The 22,705-nt window shown below is 36.3% G+C and overlaps 1 protein-coding gene across 2 annotated transcripts; it reads right to left on the reverse strand.

Annotated features, from left to right (window-relative positions):
- Positions 1 to 325: 325 nt before the first annotated feature.
- LOC137238173 (uncharacterized) lies at positions 326 to 22,636 on the reverse strand. 2 transcript variants are annotated; one of them, XM_067762854.1, is made up of 4 exons: positions 22,544 to 22,636; positions 3,309 to 3,782; positions 2,726 to 3,238; positions 326 to 1,466 (listed from the first exon to the last, which is right to left on the reverse strand). In XM_067762854.1, exons 2-4 carry the CDS (start codon positions 3,693 to 3,695, stop codon positions 780 to 782), a joined length of 1,587 nt encoding a protein of 528 aa, XP_067618955.1. In that variant the 5' UTR covers positions 3,696 to 3,782; positions 22,544 to 22,636; the 3' UTR covers positions 326 to 779. The 2 variants fall into 2 exon arrangements, with proteins under 2 accessions (XP_067618955.1, XP_067618956.1); XM_067762855.1 differs by having other exon boundaries at positions 3,309 to 3,763; positions 22,544 to 22,609.
- Positions 22,637 to 22,705: the final 69 nt, after the last annotated feature.

The raw sequence follows: 22,705 nt of genomic DNA on the forward strand, positions 1-22,705 counted from the left end.
GCTATGCAAGATTATTGCCTTAGTTGCTGTTTGACTGTCAATATAAAAGTTAACACGATTGCAGCTTAGGCTATTCTCTTCCAGAGTTTCTACTGCTTTGGTTACGGCTACTATTTCCGCCTGGAAAACGCTACAGTAATCCGGCAGCCTGTAGGATCTGTTTATTTCAGGATCAGCACAAAATACCGCAGACCCTACTCCTTCCACTACTTTGGAACCATCCAACCATAGGCAACTCTCACGTGGATTTCTGAACCGGACTAGAGGTCTAAGGCTAAGCCCTTTTAAATAATGACCTAAAGCCTCCCAGCTTTGAATAATAGAATTTCTATGTAAAATTTCGTGTTGTTTTATTTTCTTCTTCTAAAAGTTAAGTCAAATTTATAAACAAAAAAATGTTCAAAATACTTAAATAAAAATTAAGAACATCTGATCTGTAGTTTGCCAAATCATGGAAGTACGATTTCTTTGGCAAACTATAGATAGATATCTTAATTTTTAATAATGTGTTTGTAGTGTTATGATGTTAGATGTCACACTGACTGTTGCATGGCGTTTGACAGAATTTCGACAGCGGTTTGGAGGGTTCTTCAATAAAACGGTGCCACCGACCGATTATCTCCAACAAGTGATAGAAAGCGACGCAGTAGAAGTGCAAAATAATTACTTTAAACAACAGGTGATTAGAACTGTTTATCATTTTGACGTCTATGCTTCAAATATCACACTTGTCTTATCCACAATGTCATTATGAACGGAAATAACACCACAATGCACAATTATGTACTTTCCAAAATTGTATTCGAAAAAGGTGGATTCTTTATAAACTCTAGGCTGATTCTGCTCGTCTTAGACAACGAATTCCTTTCACTTTTTATCGTATCAACTATACATTGCTGACACATCTCCAACTGTCGTATTTTACAATTCCTAGTGAATTCTTTTATTTCGTTTTTCTTTGATTCCACATATACACGTAATGTTGAACTGTCGGGCGACTTCCAGATGTCCTTAGCTAACCGTACAAATTCTCTTAGACCCGATTCAAACGCCTTTTTGAGTCTATCCAAATATTCAGCTGCCTTATCTGTTGTCTGTATGCTGACACCGCTATTATATGGACGAATTGTATCAAAATGTAACATACTTTTCAGATCATTACATATTTTCGAAATATCATGACTATATTTGTATTCATAGAAAGCATCGATATGTTTCATGACCATCGGTATCAGATGATCCATTTTACTATACCAGTGTGTTAAATCATTCGACTGATTATTCTTCGACGGGAATCTATTGGATATAGTTCGGGACGAATAAGGTGGTAGAAAGAGTGGACAATTTTGTGACATAGTTAAGTCAGTAGGATCTCTATGAGTGTTGCTCTGCAATGTGTCGATGGTTGTATTACTTGCGTTCGGCAATTCCAAATATGATAAAAAGCCATCTAAGTCAAGATTATCCTAAAGAGAAGTTATGGAAATACATAAATTAGAAAATCATATACAATTTTTTTTATAAAGTGGGTAAGAGATCGGAGCTTGTAATTTGAAAAATTCGTAGGTATTAAAAAGTTTGTGAGAGCTGCTTTTGGGGTATGGAAATATGATGATTCAAATACGAACCCCTGAGAAAGAACTTGGATATATGGAGCTTCAGGTGGCAACGAATCACAAAGTCAGCAGTTGAGTTAGCGAAAAACACCTTATAGTTAAGTACTCTCCGTCTTCAATTGATATCTCATTTTATGTATGTCCAAGCGTTCTTCGATTTATTCATGATTGATATTGTTCCATCCCAGTCCAACAACTATCAGCATAGTAAAAATATAAACCTACATAATCACCTATTAAGGGTGCATAGCACCTCACGAGAAGGCCAAGGAAGATCAAGTTTTCTTCCATTTGTCTCTCCCATTCACATAACGCGACATATGCAGTGATGTCTTTGGGCTTTTATTAGTTACGCTATAAATCTGCCAGAAAGCTTTTCTCTCGAATACTCCCACGGCTATCCCGCCCCTCCGGATAGCACGTATGATCCCGAGCCAAACATCGGAATAGGTATGATCAGAGACTGTGAGTGGTGCTTTGGCATATCGGAAAACCCTTTTTGACACGAGAAATCTGTTGTAACCCAGAACGGTTTCTCTGCTACAATCGCTTGGGACCGTTTTTATGTCCCTCCAGCGGGTTAGGGGGTCAGAATATACCCGCGGTAGGTATGCCTGTCGTAAGAGGCGACTAAAATACCAGATTCAAGGGGCTGTGTAGCGCAACACTTCAGATTGCCAGCGCAATATATAGCTTCTCCAAACCCAATTGTCAACCTCACCTATCCGCGGTGAATCCTGTTTCACTAACAGACGAGGCTCTAGCGATCCCAAGCTCCTCATGGAACTTGGGGTGGAGAGGGAGGGATGGCCTGAAGGTTTAATGTGGCCACATAAATCGTTCCCGAGATGGTCGGGCTAGCACCTTAATGGTGCTGTGTTACCGGAGCGTACCGGATCTGTATCCGGCAAAGGACCATCACATCGATAACACTCCCCACAGCCTTCGGGGAGCAACCTTATCGTTACAACAACAACAACAACCGTTTTTATGTCTTAGGTCGTGCTCTCGGAATCTGAGCTTGAGCCCCATAATACTTAAAAATTACAAACTCCAACTTCTTACTACACAAAGTGAATCAATTAACCCTTCGATAACAACAAACTTACGTCTAAAGATCCCTTGGCGGTGGCACCTGTGTAAGCAGCTGTAGCTAAAATCAGTTGATCATCAATGACAATGCCACGCCCCTTTGCTATTGGCACATGAAATATGAACCATGTAAACCAATTCTCTTGTGGACTTAATATCTCTCTAAGACAATCCGTAAGCACAATATTTTTACGTCCCCGCTTAGCGCTACGCATATTCTCGAAACAATTGCGTAGGCAAGTTTTCGTATCGGCATCCATTTGGCAAAGGTAATTGTTCATTATGGTAAGTTTGACGGTATAAACATGTGATTTCGAATCGGCGAAAGTGAATTCCAAATCAATATTTTCACTGCCTTGACCTTTGGAAAATAGCGATGTGTATTTAGTTTGTAACCAACGTAGAAGCTCCAATGTCGTATGGAATATATTATGTGGACGGGAGTTGTGTTTATTTTTGATGGTGGAACGTGGCTGATGATCATCAAGCATGTTAATGACATCATATTTGCGCAAATCGAAGTATTCAACCTGCAAGGATGTGCGAAGGAGAAGGTATTATCTAGAAAGTTTACAAACTAAAGGCAAAAAGAGGAACAACCTTAATAGCAAACAGCTTGGCTTGCAAAATCATCATATGCTTATCCACCTCGGAGACGAGTAAATTGCATAGAAAGGATAATTGGCTTTCGCGTACTGGAAAAAATTGTAGCAAACAGCAACTGGATTTGTTAATGAAGAGTTCATGCATTAGCATAGAAAACTCTGCACGCACAAAAGAGTTGCACATCGTGCCTACACAATCGAAACGTAGAGGCTGTGTGAGTATGCGCGATGCCGTTTTACCAGACAACGTTACCCTACTTGTGCTTGTAGGTGATGCAAAGGGCAAAAACTTGGATGTATCGAGGATGTTGCGGAATTCCTCGGCATCACCACCGCGTATATCCTCATCAATTTGTATGACGACACGTTGTTTGCGCGACATTTTTTTTTGTTTCTTTCTCACTAGGTTTTAGCGTTTTTTTCAGAATTTTTTAATTAGATTAGTCGCCGCTAAAATAGTTTTGGTTTGCTGGATGATGAGAATGTTTCCACAAAATAATTTTTTTAATAGAATTTATTTTACTAAAATACAATTTTGAATAGATATAATAGATAGTAAAAATTTGTTGAAAAATTTGTGATGAAAAAAATTTTGGAAGGTTTCGTTCAAAAAGTTTTAAAATTAAATGGATTGAAATGGAAAGAAAACTCAAGCGCATGTTACCCTTGGTGCGAAATATTTATTTTGTGATTTTTTAAATTTGTTTTTACAGTTAATCCATTAAAGACCAGCATGCACTTTTCTACCCTTTTTCTGTAAATATTGTTCAAGACACTGCGTACAAAGCCCCGCTGCGCACCAACGGGGGAAGAGAAGTAAGACATGGGACGCAGAACGCGGTGAGTGCTAGTAGCTTCAGATGCAAAATAATAAGAATGATTTCTGAAAATTTTACCGTCAAATCCAGCGGATGGCGGAAGGTTTCAAGCTCGTGGCAGGTTCCTGGCGAAGCTATTATGGTTATGGTAACTGAGCAACGAAGTGCCATTAAATTGTGGGGGCTACTTTTCTCATTGTCGACTTTACCGATCAATATCCCGCCCAAAAAATGAAAGCCCTGTGAAACGTCGGATTACTGGCCGAGCTATGCAGACAAGGAGATGGATCGGGCTCGTGGGTTTGTTAGGCGCAATACAAAGCTTTATAGTTTCAAAATTTTGCCGAACTAATTTTCAACCTCATCTACCTAAGGTGAATCCTGTTACAAATATGAATATGTTATGGAACTGGAGGTTCAATGTAGCCATAAGAAATCGTAATGATATTTGCTACCGTTACGTGTCGGATCTATATCCGGAAAAGGACTATCAACGACGATAACAATCTCCAAAACCCTCGAAAAGTGTCTTTGTAGCTACAAGAAGAAGAAGCGGGTGGGCGACACACATACAAACACATAAATTTCATGTATTTTGTTTGTGCTACGTAGCGGCTAAAAGTGCTAATGAGTACCAGAATTCATATGCCTTCAGTATGAGATCTACTCTTGCCTTTGCCGTAGTTGAGGAATTTCAAGTACTAACTGTTAGAAAACAGCATTCCCCGAGAACGTTAAATTGGCTTCCTCGCATTATATGGCTATGAGAGCTTATCATTGTTCGTTTATTTTCAAATCGTTTGAATACTCAAAGCTTCATAACGTTTATTGGGATGGGAACAACAGCCTTGAAGGTTTTCTCCGTCTCCTAATTCTGTTTTTTATGATACTGTAACGAATTTACTGCAAATCCTCTTATTTGCAACCTTCTGCTAAGTTCGAATCACTAAAATGTTGAATAAATAACTCCAATATTTAATAATGCAAAATGGCCTTTATTAAAGTACTTCACAATAACACTGATACTTCGTAACCAATAGCTTGCTTAAATGAAACTGATTTCTGATGCCTCAGCCTGTGCCGCTTTTATACTCTTCGGTTTCCTCGTTCACCCATTTCTCCTAAAGCCGGAGTCATTGGTGCCGTATGTCGTATCGCTGTATCCGTATCCCTAACGTAATCAGCTGTTTATCGTTACGACGGTAAACCAAAACCCAAATTGGTTGGCTACGATACGGTTACGACCTTAGCGGCACCAATAATCGATTGCATTGATTCTCATAAGATTGGTCGAATCAGCTGTTAAAAGGTTACCGATACGGATACCGATAAAGCACCAATGTCTCCAGCTTAAGGTCTAGTAATTTCGTGAACCTGATGCTTGTTTACGAGCTATATACACGTATATTTGCAATTTGTATCCATATGCGTGTGTATATGTGAGCGGCTGATGATGACATGCGCTTGTGAGTATCTCTCTCTGTTGCCCCGCATGTATGTGTGAAGACATAATGATTAATTTGTTTACGTACATACAAGTGTAGCAGCTTGCTTTATTGTTGTTGTGGCTTTTTTTACTTAGTATTAGATTAGTGATGGCAGTATCACTTAGTGTCACTAATATTCGTCACACTGCCCTCCACCTAAGTCTGATCGTCCGATCAGACAAATCTCTCGATCTAACCGCTGCTAGCCTCTCCAAATGAACCACCCTTCTATTTCGTGGTTTCCCAATTGTTTGTATGCGGTAGATGACATCACTGATCCTCTTCACAACTCTGTATGGGCCTTCCCAACTGCACCGAATCTTGGATGGAACACCTTTCCGCCACAACGAATTCCGCTACAACGAATTTGTGTAGAACCATGACCTCCCCAATAAGACTTCACATACCACTTCTCCCTGGACTTGGTTACACTCGCCAGTAATCGTACGAAATCTTGCTCCAGGTAATGTCTTTACTCTCCTGTTGACCAAATCAGATAGGATCAAGGAATGAGATGCACCCGTATCGACAGCCAGTACACGTTCTTTGCGATCCACATTTCCTCTGACGTTAAGACTACTCGATTTTCTTCCAATTTGCGAGACAGATATCACAGGACATTCAACAGCTGGAGCTAGCTCTCGATTTTTACTTTAGCTCACAACTGCAAAAACTCGTGCAAAAATATCGGAAGAGGTGTCAAAAAAATGCGTTTTGGACTCAGGACGACGAATCCGAAAGTGAAAATTAAAATTTTATTTCTGTCAAAAAATATTCCCAAAAAACTGAAAAATGGCACTGCAGCGCCTCGAAACCGGGAGTGGAATCCATAGCATTTTTGCGCAGGTAATAGTCTAGTTGAGAGAGGTGTCAAACGACGCGTCTTGACATCAGTATTAATAATCCGAAGGCGGAAAATAAAAATTTTAATTCGTTCAAAAGATATTAACGAAAAACCGAAAAAAGACCCGCGGGTACCTCCGAAACCGGAGGTGGGATCCATTTAAATTTTGCGCAGAACACCTTTCTTTTTTTGCAAAACAAAATACAAAAAAAAATAAATATAGGTTATGGATATGGCGGACAACCAAAAATCAATTGGTTGGTATGGCATGGTTATGGGTAGGACGTTACGGTATGGGACGATTGACTAAAGTCTGAGTTAAAGTTGACATAGTCATAGTAGTTGACATAAGCCATATCAAATTGGCATCAGTTATTGGTGCCTTAACCTAAAAATCGTGAAAATTTCATAAAAATTAAGAAAATGCAAAAAATTATAAACATATACCACAAAAAATAAGTCTCTTAGTCAAAACGTATCCAAAACAATAAATAAAATCTACAAAAAGTTTATAAATTCTCCAGCTCAACTATTTTTAGGTTACTTTTATGGCGAGAAACCAAAAACCAATTGGTTGGCTATGAGCTATGGTATGGTTATGACTTTAGCGTGTTGGTATGGGATTTGATTTCCGGAAGGTTGGATCAGACCAATTGGTTGTCTATGGTATGGTTATGGCGTTAGCGTTATGGAATGCACCATTAATCGATTACATTTATTTCCATAAGATAGGTTCGATCAGCTGTTTTACCTGGTTATGGTATTCTTGCACAAATCACACACACAAGATTGCGCATGTAAACAAAAGATCAGCTGTTTTTTATGGGCAATTTTTACGTAATTTTCCTTTAGCTCTTGTTTTTTCCTCTCTTTCTTTCATTCGCTCAAGCAGTCAAGTGTGACGTAGATGCGCAGAACGAAGCAATTTTGAACTCGTGAATGCGTGTCTTCTGTGTGTGATTTGTTATAAGCCATTAATTGGCCCTTTAACAGCTATGCCGGCTTCTGCAAAGCGGACAATTGTTTGACAAACAATACTACCTTACATTTCATACATTTTTTTTTGGTTCAAGATTTATTGGCCGCCAGGATCAGTATAATCTCTAATAGGCCAGGTTATATTCCAAGTATGTTGCGCTTCCAGTAATCTTGCCGTTTCAGGATGTGCGTTCAACTTTGAGCATCCAGGTTATTTTCCAAGTGTATGAAGTTTTGTAAATTTTTACAACTTTTGTTGTATGAACCAATGTGATAGTTTAAGCGAAATGACATTTAGTCAATTTTCATTTGTTTAGTAAGCGAAATTTATATGACATTATTGGGTCATATTGCCAGGGTAACCGAAGTGCTTTTGTTTATGCTTGGTGGATGAGATTAGGACTACAGACAAAATCATGGTTCAACTATATACAAGTTGGCTCATCTGTAAAGCAACAAAATATGTCTGTTCAAATTGTCAAAATCTGTGTATTGGTGTTGGTGCGAATGGTATGGAATGGAAACATAAAACTTAGCAGTTTTTGTATGTGTAAGTAAAATGTTGCCAATGTGTTGGTTTCATTTTGAGTTTGCCATCTCCTTTTGACAATCCCTTCGACCATGCAATGACATAAATAAAATCAGCTGATGAGATGAGCCAACCTGTACATAATTGAACCATGGACAAAATGTTGTTGTATCCTTCATAGTGTACGTGTACAAGTGTGTTGACTTCTTTCTGACAGACACTCGCTTAAGTGAGCATAACGGAAAAATCTGGGTTGCCATTGTTGTTTCGGTTGAAAACGGTCCTTAGGGTTCTGTGCAGAGACGTATAAGATTGAAACAGGGTTTATGTAGTCACAAAAGTGTTGCTCCTGTTCCACAGCATTTTAATATTATATCATGGCGAAAAGTGTTCTGTTCAGAGTTATTGATTTTCATTAAAAGTTTAATTTATTACGGAGGGTTACTTCTTTAAGTGTAAAAAGCAGAGAAAACGTAGAGTTTTTTAAATTAATGTGAAAAACTTTTTAATTTTAATTTCTGTACCCAAGTTCACTATATTTGTGTAACACAAGAATCTGGAGGTCAATTCCTTAGCTATGAAAAACTGAAAAATGTACACTTATTGAAAACTCATTTGCACACACAATTTACACTTTAAATTTAGTTGTGTTTTTAGGCACAAAATTTTGAAAATAAAAACAAAATTTTCATTTGTCAGAAAAAATGAAGAAAAAACGGCCTAATGTCAAAAAACCCTATCGAAGTACAAACTGGCTTGTTTGTTTTTAATGAACTACGATGTATTTTTCTTGTATTTCGTTAATTTTTTTAAATATAGTTCACACACTTACATCAGTACTGAAACCTTATTGGCTCCCTCGACAAAAAATATAAGAAAAAATACAAGAAAAATATATAGAAAATAAAGTTGTGTCATATAGGAGTTTGATTTGTTTGCACTTACAGCACCATTGAGAGACTTGAAAAGCAGATGTCGTGAAATTTTCGCACACGTGAAATGTGATAGGCAGATGTCGCCGCTGTTTTTCATTTAACTCATACGGCGAAATGCTAAGCAACGACATCTAATTTTGAAAAAGTAGGTTTATTAAAGGCAGCATTGCCAAACTAAAAACTAGTAATTAACAAATTATCTGGCTCACAAATTGAACCAGACTTCTATATGGATTTATCTCGCTCAAATCGTTTTTGTTGCATTTACATGCAAAATATTTATCTGGCTCAGGATTTTGCCACCGGATTACGGCGAATGAAACGCCGTACGTTTGCTTTGAAGCGACCAAAGCGTTTATACAATTTTTCCCTTATGCATTTGTGCAAACAGCCTTAGAAGTGAAAGTTTTCAATGTTCACGTGTGGCGCTTTATATTTTGACTCTAATTTAAATAAATTTTGCTTTCCGTATGTTTCCGCATTGTTGCAGGCTACAAATCTTCTAGTATTCTTATTTCCGCGGAAATATATGCAACTATTTCATCTGTAAATACTACTAAATTTTATTAAACTATCAAATGCGACTCAGCTTGAAGTACTCTTAAGTACCAAAAATGCAACTCTGGACCTGAGATTTGCATCAGGTGAGCGAGGCTGTTTGTAGTTTTGACGTTTATCGCTTAGTTGACACACTTGTTTAGGTACACTATGGTATTCTTGATAAAAATTATTGTTTTATAAAAGGAATGATTGGTAAACATTATAAATTCGAATTAATCAATAGCTAGTCAACCTACTTAAAATTTACAAGCGGTTTTTTGAAAAAATTTTGTGAGTTCAGTGATTTTGGCTAAATTGTAATCATAAAGTATATCTCTAAAATTATGATAATTGTTAAAAAGACTGAAATTGTCACGGGTGTTACTGAGAAGTCTACATACAAAGGTTTGATGTACATAGTCATCAATATGGCCACATCTACACCTTTCGGATCTGACGGCGCCTATTTTAAATAAATAGGATTTGTCATACGTGTAACCTGTCAAGATTCTGTTTAATCTCTTGAGTTCTGTTGTTGGAAGTTTTAGTTTCCTGCACCAGCAGTGATTTTTCCTACTTCTATGTATGTCTGCATATAGATTTGGGTGTTCGCTTGAGAATTCCAAAAATTCGTTGTACCAGATATCGTATATTTCATTTCGAATAAGTCTAAGACCTTATTGTATAGTAAGTTTGATATCTTTGAAGGTGTTAGCTTCAGTTGCTTTCTTAGCAATTTTGTCAGCTCTTTCTTTACCTGGTATACCCATGTGACTGGGTGTCCAGATAATATGAACTTGATTAAAATTGTGATTGTGAATAGTTCGAAAAATATTTTGAGCTATACAGTTGTTGGTTTGACGATTTTTAGAATGTAACAAACCGCTAGACTATCTGTGAAGATGGCTATGTTTTCACTACCATTGATAATGGCCAAATTTATGGCTTCCTCTATGGCTAATATTTCGCCAAAGGCAGAAGAGGCTTTGAAAGGCAAACAAAAGTAGTGTTCGCTGTTGGTGTTTAAGTAAAAAATCCCACAACCGGTTTTATTTTCAGCAAGAGAAGCATCTGTAAATATAATATCAAAACCTAAATTTTTATAATTGTCAATTATCTCATGATAATTTGCAGTAGCACATTCTGATGTTAATGCAATTTTAGTTTATTGAAATGTATAAGAAAAACGGTTCACGAAACAATAACAATTTAAGTGTATGTATGTATGACAATTTCTTTCCTTGGCGGTTGATGTGTTTCCAAATTGTGTTGTCTCTGTGTTGGCTGTTGGCTTAGACTTTGCGCTCTTCTTTTGTTGTGGTGGTATTTATATTCGCACTGAAAGGTAACAATGTTGCGCATATGATTGACTACAATTTAAAATGTGAATGCACAGGGTGCCATCACACCCCACCCCACCGTGAATCGCGTAGGGATTCACCATTTATTCTGACGATGGCAAGCCTTGACACCGGCCGACGCAGTACTCCGTTAGCTGTTTTAATCTCAACGAGGCGGATTTGCTTATCCTTAGCGGGAAACACCTTGGTAACTCGTCCCTTCTTCCACTGGCTTCGCGGTTGAAGATCGTCGCAGACGAGAACCAAATCGTTGATAGCGATTGGTTTAACTTTGTCTTGCCACTTAGGCCTCACAAATAATTGGGGCAAATAATGTCTCACCCATTGCTTCCAAATGCGATCTTTCAGATTTTGTGCGATACGCCATTGTTTTAGAAGGCAAATGTTTTGATCGGCTAGCTGCGCTGTTTGCATGGAATTGAGGCATCCCATAAGGAAATGGTTAGGAGTGATTGGGTCGTCCTCTTCCGATGATAAAGGCACGTCGGTAAGTGGCCTCGAATTTAAAATATTTTCAGCTTCGATCAATACGCTTCGAAGTGAGTCTTCCTTCGGTGCCTCCTCACGAAGTGTCTTTAGCAGCATTCTTTTTACGACACCTAAAAGGCGCTCCCAACAACCCCTTGGGTTGCAATTTTAGTTTATTGAAACGTATAAGAAAAACGGTTCACAAAACAATAACAATTTAAGTGTATGTATTTATGACGATTTCTTTCCTTGGCGGTTGATGTGTTTCCAAATTGTGTTGTCTCTGTGTTGGCTGTTGACTGTTGGCTTAGCCTTTGCGCTCTTCTTTTGTTGTGGTGGTATTTATATTCGCACTGAAAGGTAACAATGTTGCGCATATGATTGACTACAATTTAAAATGTGAATGCACAGGGTGCCATCACACATTCATTAGACATATTGGCCTTCTTTAAGTTTAAAATTTTGTCTCGGATGATGATATTGGGATAAGGAAGCACTCTCAACCGTACCAAGACTGTCAAAAATCCATTTGAATTGATTGTAAATTATTGTGTAATTTGTGTTTATTTGAGAATAATTTATTAAAGAGGATCTTATAGGATTATTTGTAGTGAAAATAGTAATCATTTCTTTACCCATTAGCCATTTACATCTTTCTTGGGGAGGAAGTTCATTAGCAATAGCATACAGGAGGGGGATAGGCGTAGACTGAGTGAGGCCTAAGGCTCTACGTAGAAATTTATTTTGTAGTGATCGAACTTTGTTATGTGAAGATTGAGCAGAAATTACACAGGTTGTGCTACAGTATTCAATTTATGATCTTACTAAGGTTTTATATAGATTTAAAGCAGTTTGCGGATGAAGTCCTGATTTAATATTTGTTAGACATTTAAATAAATTGATGTTCGATTTTGTTTTTTCCATGACATTTGAGAAATGTTCCTTGGCACTAAGGGATGAATTAATGAAACGCCCTAGAACTTTAATGTTACGGACTTGAGCTATACAAATGCCATTTACCTCCACTCTCAATTCTTTCTTACTGCTTTGGTTGATATACATGGCTTTTGTTTTGTTTGGATTGAAACTGAGGTTTAGTAGATTACATTTTTCCATTAAGATGTCTAATTTTGATTTAAGATTGAAATTCGCTTCAATGAAGTTGTTTCCTGATGAGATTATAAAAAAATCATCAGCAAACTGCTAAATATGTGTGTTGTCATCATTGAGATTGTGTAAGGAGGCAGCTGCCTTGGGGAAGGCCATTAAAAACTTCCGTTTCGTCATTTCCTAGCCTTAATTTCCTATATGATAAGAAATTACATATCCATTCTATGTAAGCTTCATTGATTTGCATGTCAAAGAGTATGTTTTTAAGAATATGTATATCTACACAGTTGTAAGCGTTACTGAAATCGACTGTACATAAAATGGAGTGTGCTTTATTACTTTTAAGGACTTTAAGCTGATGTAATATGTGATTGACACATGAAGTCGACGATCTATTTTTCCTATAAGCAAAGGTTGGTAAGGGTAATTTGTTGTTTTTCTAAAAATTTATATATTCTGTCTTTAATGCATGTATTTAATAATTTGAGAGGAACAGATATTAATGATATAGGTCTAAAATTTTCGAAATTATTTAGATCTTTATCCTTTTTGGGAACAGGAACAATTTTGATTGTTCTCCAGCTGTCTGAAATTTTGTTGGAGAGGAAAATGTCATTTAATGCTGCACGGAAATTATTTAAGGTAACATCCGGGAGTGACTTTATCATACTAGAGATTTTATCCACTCCAGTAGTGTGTCTTTTTTCTTTTTTTAAGCGCATTTTGGAGTTCTTCGTATGTTATGATTAAGTTTGGATCTGTGTCTATGGGCATGTTAATTTCTAATCTGGTAGATATTTGATGAACTTGATTTTGTAGCATGGTCAGGAAATTTTGATTATTTTCACTGTTCCATGCATTTTTACTGTTTGAACTGTAATCCCCCCTGATAGATTTAACGAACTTCCACCCATTTTTATCAATACCGGTGTTCAGTTCTTTAATTCTATTCTCAAAATTTACCTTTTTTGCGCGCTTAATTTCTTTTTTCCACCATTTTCTAGCTTCTGTTAGAGCGTGATAGTTTTCAGGATTTGGATATCGTTTGGCTTTTTTGAAAGCAATAATGAGAAACCTATAGTTTTTTTTCAGTATTGTCATCTCACCAGCTTTTTAATACTTTTGCATCCCTTTTAGTGACAGTAGCATTTTTAATTTCTTCCTGGAATTTGTTTTCAAACATTTCTAAATTTGATTCGCATTCAAGATTGCTTAAGTTTTTTAGTAGCTTTTTTTGGAAAGAAAGGTGGGCATGTTTGTGCTAATGTTGTTTATGTCAATTGTTATAGGATAGTGGTGGCTACCGCCAATTCTAATTTTATCCACTGACCATTTAAATGGGGCATTGAAGTTTGAAAAAGCGAGATCGAATACCGATCCACCTGGAGATCTGATATCTCTTTGAAAAGTGTAGTCACCATTGTTTAGTATATGAAAGGTAGATTCCTGAATCAAATTAACACGATGATTTCCTTTACTGGAGCTTAATGTATCACCCCAGTTACTATGCCTGGCATTAAAATCTCCAATGAGTAGGGTGTTTGGAAGCGTGTCGAGAAAATTTAGCGTTCTTTGAACTTCATTGCTGAATTCGGAGGTATTTACGCTGGGTGAAAAGTATGCAGTGCATATAGTAAGGTTTGGTTTAAGATTAGTTGTTTGTACAGCTAAAATGTCAAAAATGGTAAAAAAATTTATTTTCTTGAATTTTATGGTATTTTTGAGGGCTATGGCCACACCACCGTACCCATCTTCTCTATATTTCTTGATTAACATGTATCCTATAAGTTTCCTATGAGTACTTACTCTAGTTAAAAAAATTTCATTAAAGCAAGCTATGTCAAAGTTGTATTTAGATAAATAAAATTCAATGGCGTCTATGTTCGCTTTAAATGATTGGCAATTTAGTTGTAAAATTAACATTAAGGTTTATTGGAATGAGACAAGGCATTTATTTTTTCCTCGTCCAATTCTATCATTAGTTTGTCAAATTTGGATTTAACTTGGAAGAAACCTTCCATAACCTCCTTTTTATTTATTTGGAGGGATATTGTTTGGGTGATTCTCATGAGGTCAGTCATGATTTTTTCAAAAATCATCAGAGTTGTGTGGAGTTTTTGGAAAATGTGTTTCCTCGTCCAAATCGAGAATGTCGAACCTGTTTTTGGTAGGGAAGTATGTATTTAATACTTCCTTCCTGCTGAGGCTCTTAACTGTCTTGATACGGTTTACTGTAATTTCCCTCTCCCACATTGAGCATTTGTTTTTGTCTTTTGCACTGTGTACAGTTTTACCGCATAGTATGCAGTTTTCACTTCGACAATTTACATTTTTGCATTCATTATTACCACAAGTAATACATCTTTCCTTGGCTTTGCATCCTAACATGGTGTGACCAATACGACCACATTTGGAACATTGCCGTAAAGACGAAATGTAGTAATCTACATCAAGTTTGGTATATTCGTAAAAAATTGATTTTGGCAGTTCTCTTCCAGTAAACCCGATTTTTATTGAATTTAGTGTAGTTTGCTCACCGGTTGTGGGATCTTTCCTTATGAATCTGCGTACAGACGTGACTGGTACACTCGATTCAGCTTCTTTTAAAATATCCTGTTCAGAGTAGCAAGTGGGAACGCCTCTAACTACCCCATATATTTCTAAAGCTGTTCTAGGAACAAATTGTCTTAATCCTCTTTTGCCTAGGCGTTCGTTCATTATGAAATTGTTTGCTGAATAGGTATTTTTAAATATGACTTTATAGAGAGTTCTTCCTAAGGCCTTAACATGTCACGAAAGCGTAAATCTTTTATTTGGCTACATAAAGTAAGCCCAGTTGTCAATTTTTCATTTTTTAAGCTGGGGCAGGAGCTGTCTACCAATACGAAAATTTCACCGGTAAATCTGGGTGGGTATAAAATTTTTATTGAGTCGTGGATATTATTTTTTGGTACGTTAATGTGTGTTTATGTATTGGCAACACTGCTTTCTGCAGTAATTTTGTCATTTGTTGTCTGTTATTCGTTGTGTTAATGTTTCGTTTGCCGTTTTTCCTATGGCTAACGGAACCTGAAGAGACTTAACAGAATCCCCGTTACATTCGGACTTTAATCGTGGAGTAAAGTGGATCGTCCCGCGTTTTTCTTTAAGTGTTGCGTGTTAGTGACTGACAAGTTTTGTGTGTGACAAATATATTTAGAACTGTTCTCAAGTTGAATTTATTGTGTACGATACATATATTAAATTGGTGAGTATTTTGGTTGTGTGACAAAAAATATATAGTATACTTTTGGATAAATTAATAAAAAAAAAAAAGAAAGAAGCAATTTATTACAGTGCCCAAAGAAAAAAAGGCAAAGGTGTCTTACAAGGCACCTAGAAATCTTAAAGACACTATGGCGTCGCCGACCCGACGGTCGGTGACGTCCACGGATGCAAAGGATGCACCTAGTGCAACCGGAGCTAACAAAAAACCTAAAATAGAAAAAAATGAAAATGTAACTGGTTTCTTTGAGCTTAGTAGTGAGGGTTTGGTGAAATATAAAGGTGAGGATTCCATGTGCAAGGCAATGTCCAAAATCAATGAAAAATCGAGTGTTGCATCCATCAAAGCAAATGAAAATTCTAATGTTAATTTCAACATGGCTCAAGCCATGGATATAGAATTGAAATTTGGGGATGATGAAAGCAAAAAAGGCGCCAAAAACGCCAAAAATGGCGGGAAAGAAGAAAGCAACAATAGTAGTGTGACATTAGGCAATGCTAGTGGTAGTGTAGAAATGGAAGGAAATGAAACAGACACAGCTAAGGGCACGAACCCAAACATAAGTACAGTTACAACCACAAATATAGGTAATGCACAGAACAGTGCAAGACAAAAATATGAGGACAGACCATTAATACAATACCCTCAAAATTTCCAAGGTGAAATTTTTGTGCTAGTAGACTCTTCGTCACATGCCACATTGAAAAATGAAAAAATGACAAATGGTCTCACACTATTCAGTCAAATAAGAGACTTGCGTATAAAAGACATTGACCACATCCAAGCCATTGGAAGAACGTTATATAAAATTATCTTCAAAAGTACATATCATGCTAATAACTTTGTTATAGACCAACGTGTCATCCAAAGAGACTTGAAACCATTCATTCCAAGAACTGCCTTGGAAATATACGGAATTGTAAAAGGAGTCCCACTCTGCTTCTCAGATGATGATGTTGCCAAAGAAGCAATCACGACTATACCTATAGTGTCGGTGAAACGCTTTACACGAAAAGACCCCAACACTGACAAGTATATTGCGACTATGACTTTAAAAATTGGTTTTTCAGGAAATAACATTCCTACCCACATTATATACAACTACACAAAGCTAAATGTTGAGTTTTTCATCCCTCCCCTCAGACAATGTGAAAATTGTGGCAGAATTGGTCACACAAAGATGTCGTGTAAAACGAAGACACGTTGCTTAACATGTGGTAAAGCTGAATGTCAAAATCCAAAATGTGTATCTAACACCTGCATTCTATGCAACAATCAGGGCCACTCTGCCAGAGATAGGAATATATGCCCACAGTGGGAAAAAGAAGCAAAGATTGCCCGCGTCAGGGCTGTCAAGAAGCTAACAAGAAAGGAGGCACTGGATTTGTACTACCCTCGTGGTGGTAACAGATTTGAAATTCTTGAAGTTGAGGAAACAGACTTCCCTGCGTTGGAAAATGAATATTCAAATATTGTTGATAAAGACACTGAAATAAATAGAAATTTCACCAAAAAACAATATAGCCATGTGGCCAAAAAGGGCAATGAAAGATACAAAACCCCACCTCCCAGAGAATCTCCTCCCAAAATAGTTAGACAAAAAAATCCAATTAATCCTGTATTCAACTCTCCTGAATACCAAAAAGGATTAGTATCCCAATTTGAAAAGTTCATAAATCAATTAATTAAAATCTCCCAAAAAATATCTCTAGAACATAACAATTCCAACGCTCTTGAAGAAATTCAAGGCCTCAAAGGCCAATTTGAAGCAATAATTGCTCAAAAAGATACCCTCCATATTCAACAATCAAATCCCTTCAAAAATCATGAAAATAATGCAATATAATTGTCAATCATTAAAAGCTAATATAAACACAATAGAATTTTACCTAAACAAATACAATTTTGACTTCGCTTGCTTAAGCGAAGTATTTTTATCCAGAAACACATCTCATAGAAAAATACTCAATTATAATTTATGTAAAAAACATAGGAATGATGGCTATGGTGGCGTAGCCATAGCTGTCAAAAGAGAAATCAAATTCCGCAAAATTAATTTCAATAGTGAATATGATGTTTTAATTATACAAACAAAAAACTTAAGTCCAAACATAATAATTTGCAGCGTATACTTCCCTCCAAATATAAATACCAGTAACTTCACTGGTGAAATTTCAAGAATTTTAAATTTTTTAGAACGATACAACAATGTTTTTTTAATTGGTGATTTTAATGCAAGATCCACTGCTTGGGGTGACACATGTGAGTCAAATAAGGGAAAGCACTTAAATCATCTCATACAACAATCCAACTTTACCAATATAAATGATGGCACCTACACATTTAAAAGTGACATCCGTACAAACAACGGATCAGTACTCGACCTATGTTTCGTCAATAACAATTTCATATACAAATTTTCTGTAGATCAAACCAGAATTGGAGGAAGCCATCACTTTCCTATTACAATAGAAACTAACAACGTTAGTACATACATCACTAAATTCATTTCCAAAAAAAAACTTATCAAGTCACTAAGTGAACTCGAATGCGACTCGTCTCTAGGTGTTTTTGAAGAAAAAATCAAAGATGAAATCAAAGATGCTACATATGTTGTTAAGAATAACAGAATCCCCAAATCTTGGTGGAATGAGGAAATAAACAAGTCATACAGACTTCTTATTGTGGCATTCAAGAAGGCCAAACTCATCCCCAATCCCGAAAATTTTGAAAATTTAATCACAACCAAAAAACAATGGAAAAAAGATGTGAAAAGGGCAAAAAAAAACAATTTCAATAATAAAATTGAAGAATTAGATCTGAGTAAAGGCAAAGGTGCGTGGAAATTTGTAAAGGCCCTTAGAGGTGACTTCAGTCAAAATATCTCTCAAACATGGTGTGATAACTACAATCAAGATTTCTTGAATATGTTAAATGACCAAGTACCAAGTAACTCTGTAAGACTTGCAATAAACACCGAAGTGGAACCAAACCTTGACTTAGCTTTCACATTTGAAGAAATCCAACTAGTTTTGGCCAATAAAAAAAAGGACTCTGCTGCGGGTATTGACGGCATCTCATACAATATGATCAAAGCGTTACCAGAGCTGACACTAAACAATTTAAAAACAATACTAAATGACCTTTTCTTATCAAATCAAATTCCTGACCATTGGAGAGCAATTAAAGTAGTTCCGATTCCAAAAAAAGATGCTGATCTCAGTCAATATCAAAATTTCAGACCGATTTCCTTAATACCTGTACTCTTAAAAATTATTAATTCATGTATAAAAAACAGATTATACAACTTTCTAGAAACCAACAATTGCCTTCCCAAAAATTCCTTTGCTTACAGGAAAAACAAATCATGCTCTGTATGTCTAAATTACATCCTACACAATATCAGTGTATCAAAAAATGATAAAAAACATGTAATTCTCTGCTCCACCGACATATCCAACGCATACAACTGCGTCAACATAAGCGCTCTTAAAGATATGCTTTCTGAACTACAAATTGATCAGCTATACATTGAATGGATAACAAACTTCTTAGCCCTCAGAACTCTTAACATAGGCAAGGAGGTCATTAATATTTACAATGGAATTCCCCAAGGTAGCTGTCTATCTCCCATACTGTTCAACATTTATACATCCAAACTTCATGATACTACTAATACCAACACTCAAATATATCAATTCGCAGACGATTTTTTCTTTGTTGCTTCTGGTGAAACCATAGATGCCGCCAAGATAAATCTACAATATACCCTAAACCGGTTTGCAGACAAGTGCTCTGAACTGAACCTAAGCTTCAATTCAAGTAAAACAAAAATTATGCACCTAAATAGAGGCCCGATAAAAGATATTCAAATTAGTGTTCACAACCAAACACTACCACAAGTTCAAAACTTAAAAATATTGGGAAGAATCATAAACAGTTCCCTCACAATCAAAGATCATTACGAGTCTGTAATTAAAAAAACAGACAACAACATTAACTTTTTCAAATATCTCACCAATATTAAATCAGGGCTACATCCACAAAAAGCGTTAAATATTTATAAAACGTTAATTAGATCAAAAATAGAATACTGTGGTACCACGGCATCCAATAGCCCTAACTCAAGTACCAAGAAAATAATTACTTTGCAAAATAAATTTCTAAGAAGGTGTTTAGGAGTCACCCCTTCCACACCCATTCCCTTGCTTTATGCAATTGCAAATGAACTTCCTGCCTCTGAACGTGCAACGTGGCTGACAGCTAAAGAGTTGGTAAAAATTTTTGCATATGATGATCCTATCAAGGATTCCATTTGCAATAATGCTAGTCTCAATTCTAGCTACTCCAAAACCTACAATCATTTCTCTGCGATTCTTGACAGCCTTGACGTGGTGAATCCCCATGTACTGTGTCCTATTTCTGACCTGGTGGTACTAGATAAATTGTTTTCTGGAAAGAAAGCAAATATGACAAGTGAAAGTGTTCAGGCCAATTTCTCAAGCATTCTAAACGACTACAAAGCCAATCTTTTTCACATAATGTTCACCGATACATCTCTTTCACACAACACGACTGGATGTGGCATATATAACTATTCCTCGAATCTAGAACATAGCTTTAATTTTAATTTTAAATCCTCATCTATTTTTGGCGAATTGATGGCTATACAAGAAGCCATCAACATAGCCATAAATAACAAATGTGATAAACTGGTGATATTTACGGACAGTTTGGGTTCGTGCCAAGCACTCCTAAACCCAAAAGCAACCAATAGCATTGTATATAATATTCATCAAGACATCATGAATTATAGTTTTAGACAGATCCACATTGTCTGGATACCTAGCCATAAAGGTATCCCAGGCAACGAAAAAGCTGATGAAATAGCCAAAAAAGCAACGATTAATAGTCCGAATAAAAATTTTAAACTTACAATTGACGAAGCTCTCAAGCTAATAAAAACTAATATTCATGATGACTGGTATGAAGAATTTTTAAATTATGCGAGTGATAAACTCAACTTATTCGCAACAACATACCCCATTAGAAAAAACAAAACTTGGTTCAAAAACATAGATATACCTACTACAGAAATTAAAACAATAAATAGAATCCTCACCGGTCATACCTATGACAAGCAATACTTACAAAAAATAAAGGCAATCAACTCGACACGGTGTAGCTGTGGTCAAACAGACAGCTACTATCACCAAACCTTCCTATGCAGAAACCTAAATGATATAAGATCTGAATTCAATTTATTTAACAACAACTTCAGTTTTGAAGATATTTTTAGTGGTAACAACACAACCAAAATTACTCAACTTGCCTCATTTTTAAAAAAGGCACAAGTTAAATTCTAAAATCTGTGATCAAAAATTACAAGAGCAATATACACTTTTGTATACTTTTCTCATTTTTAATTATATTATTGTAATATAAAACTTCAAGATACCAATATCGATAATTATATGTATATGTACATACAAAACTTTCATTTAAACGAACATGCCAAAATGGGCATTCATACGTATCCACTGATCTCATTCGCGATACAGTATAAATTCAAAGCACTTAAAAGTCAACATATGTGCTTTCGCTTTAAGACAAAAACCAAATCAATAAAACAGATATAAAAAATGCAACCCTACTTAGTACATGAAAGCTATCGTTCAACATACAATCTTTGTAATTTCGTTACAAAGGCAAAGCAATCATTGTAAAGATTCATCCTGGCAAAACTAAACCAACCTCTACAAAGAAAACAACAAACGGAAAACAGGAACAATCTGAAGACAACAACAAGCTGAAGAAAAAACAATCTGATATATAACCTGGCGTTATGGACTAACGTCCGTGCCATTCAACCAAACCCCAAAAAAAAAAAAAAAAAGAATCCCCGTTACCTTCGTTTTTTTCCTTTATTTTAACGGTAATAGTCTAGTTGAGGGGTCGACTGCTAATACGCTACCAAAAATATCGAGAGAGGTGTCAAAAGACGCGTATTAACCTCGAGAACAATAATCTGAAGGCGGAAAAGAAAAATTTTATCTCTGTCCGGAGATATTTGCAGTTGAAGTTGGCGATTTCCATGTGGTTGTTGTTGTGTTTGTACCCACCAAAAAAATTGTGCATCACCGTGGCGGTAGCCACGGTTAAACCACACACCCGGAAGTGGCATGGCGTAGCCCAGGGTTATTTTTTATAAGCGCGGCCGAAGGCCGCCAACGCCGAAAGGTGTTCTGCGCAAAAATACTATGGATCCGACCCCCGGTTTCGGAGGTACCCGCGGGTCTTTTTTCGGTTTTTCGTTAATATCTTTTGAACGCGTTAATATTTTTATTTTCCGCCTTCGGATTATTAATACTGATGTCAAGACGCGCCTTTTGACACCTCTCTCGATATTTTTGGTAGCGTATTAGCAGTCGACCCCTCAACTAGACTATTACCATTTTAACAATGCCGTTATTCGACATTTCAAAGAGGCACGTAACATTTTCATCATTTAATATTTTAGGCTTTTTTGTAGGACCACGTTCCCCATCTTTACATCCAGCCAATGGGGCCGCCATTTTGCTCTTTCTTTTGCGTGTCCTGACGGACACTCTATCTTTAACTTTACCCAGAAGTGCGCTTTTTGGGCTGCAATCTTAGGTTGAAATATATCAATCTTTCTTAATGATTTACACTTTAGCCAATATTCAATTACCCAGACTTTTTAAAATGATCAAAATGTTTTTTTGTAAGTTGTTTAGTAAATTATAATTTACGCGCGGTTTTATTTAAAACTTTTTTAACATCACTTTTGTGCCTATAAAAGCACTACACATTTTTTGCAAAACATTTATTTTACGACTTTTTACTCAATTTGAACAATATAAGAAATATTTACGTCAAGAGAAAAATTTTATAAGCACTTTATGTGCACAAAAAATGTACTTGTATATTTGACTTTAAAATTTGTTTAAAACATCCACTCTCGCTGATAGTTGCACTCGGACATGGCAGAATAATTGACATTTCATACAGATCGCACTTTTCACTGTATCGATAG

This window comes from Eurosta solidaginis, chromosome 1 (genome assembly GCF_040869045.1).
Source record: "Eurosta solidaginis isolate ZX-2024a chromosome 1, ASM4086904v1, whole genome shotgun sequence".
Taxonomy (NCBI): domain Eukaryota; kingdom Metazoa; phylum Arthropoda; class Insecta; order Diptera; family Tephritidae; genus Eurosta; species Eurosta solidaginis.

Coding starts and splice junctions, on each gene's coding strand:
- LOC137238173 (XM_067762854.1), bottom strand. CDS start 3,695: ATGTCGCGCAAACAACGTGTCGTCATACAAATTGATGAGGATATACGC. Junction 3,239..3,308: donor CCAAGCTGTTTGCTATTAAG/GTTGTTCCTCTT, acceptor ACATCCTTGCAG/GTTGAATACTTCGATTTGCG. Junction 1,467..2,725: donor CCGCCAAGGGATCTTTAGAC/GTAAGTTTGTTG, acceptor ACTTCTCTTTAG/GATAATCTTGACTTAGATGG.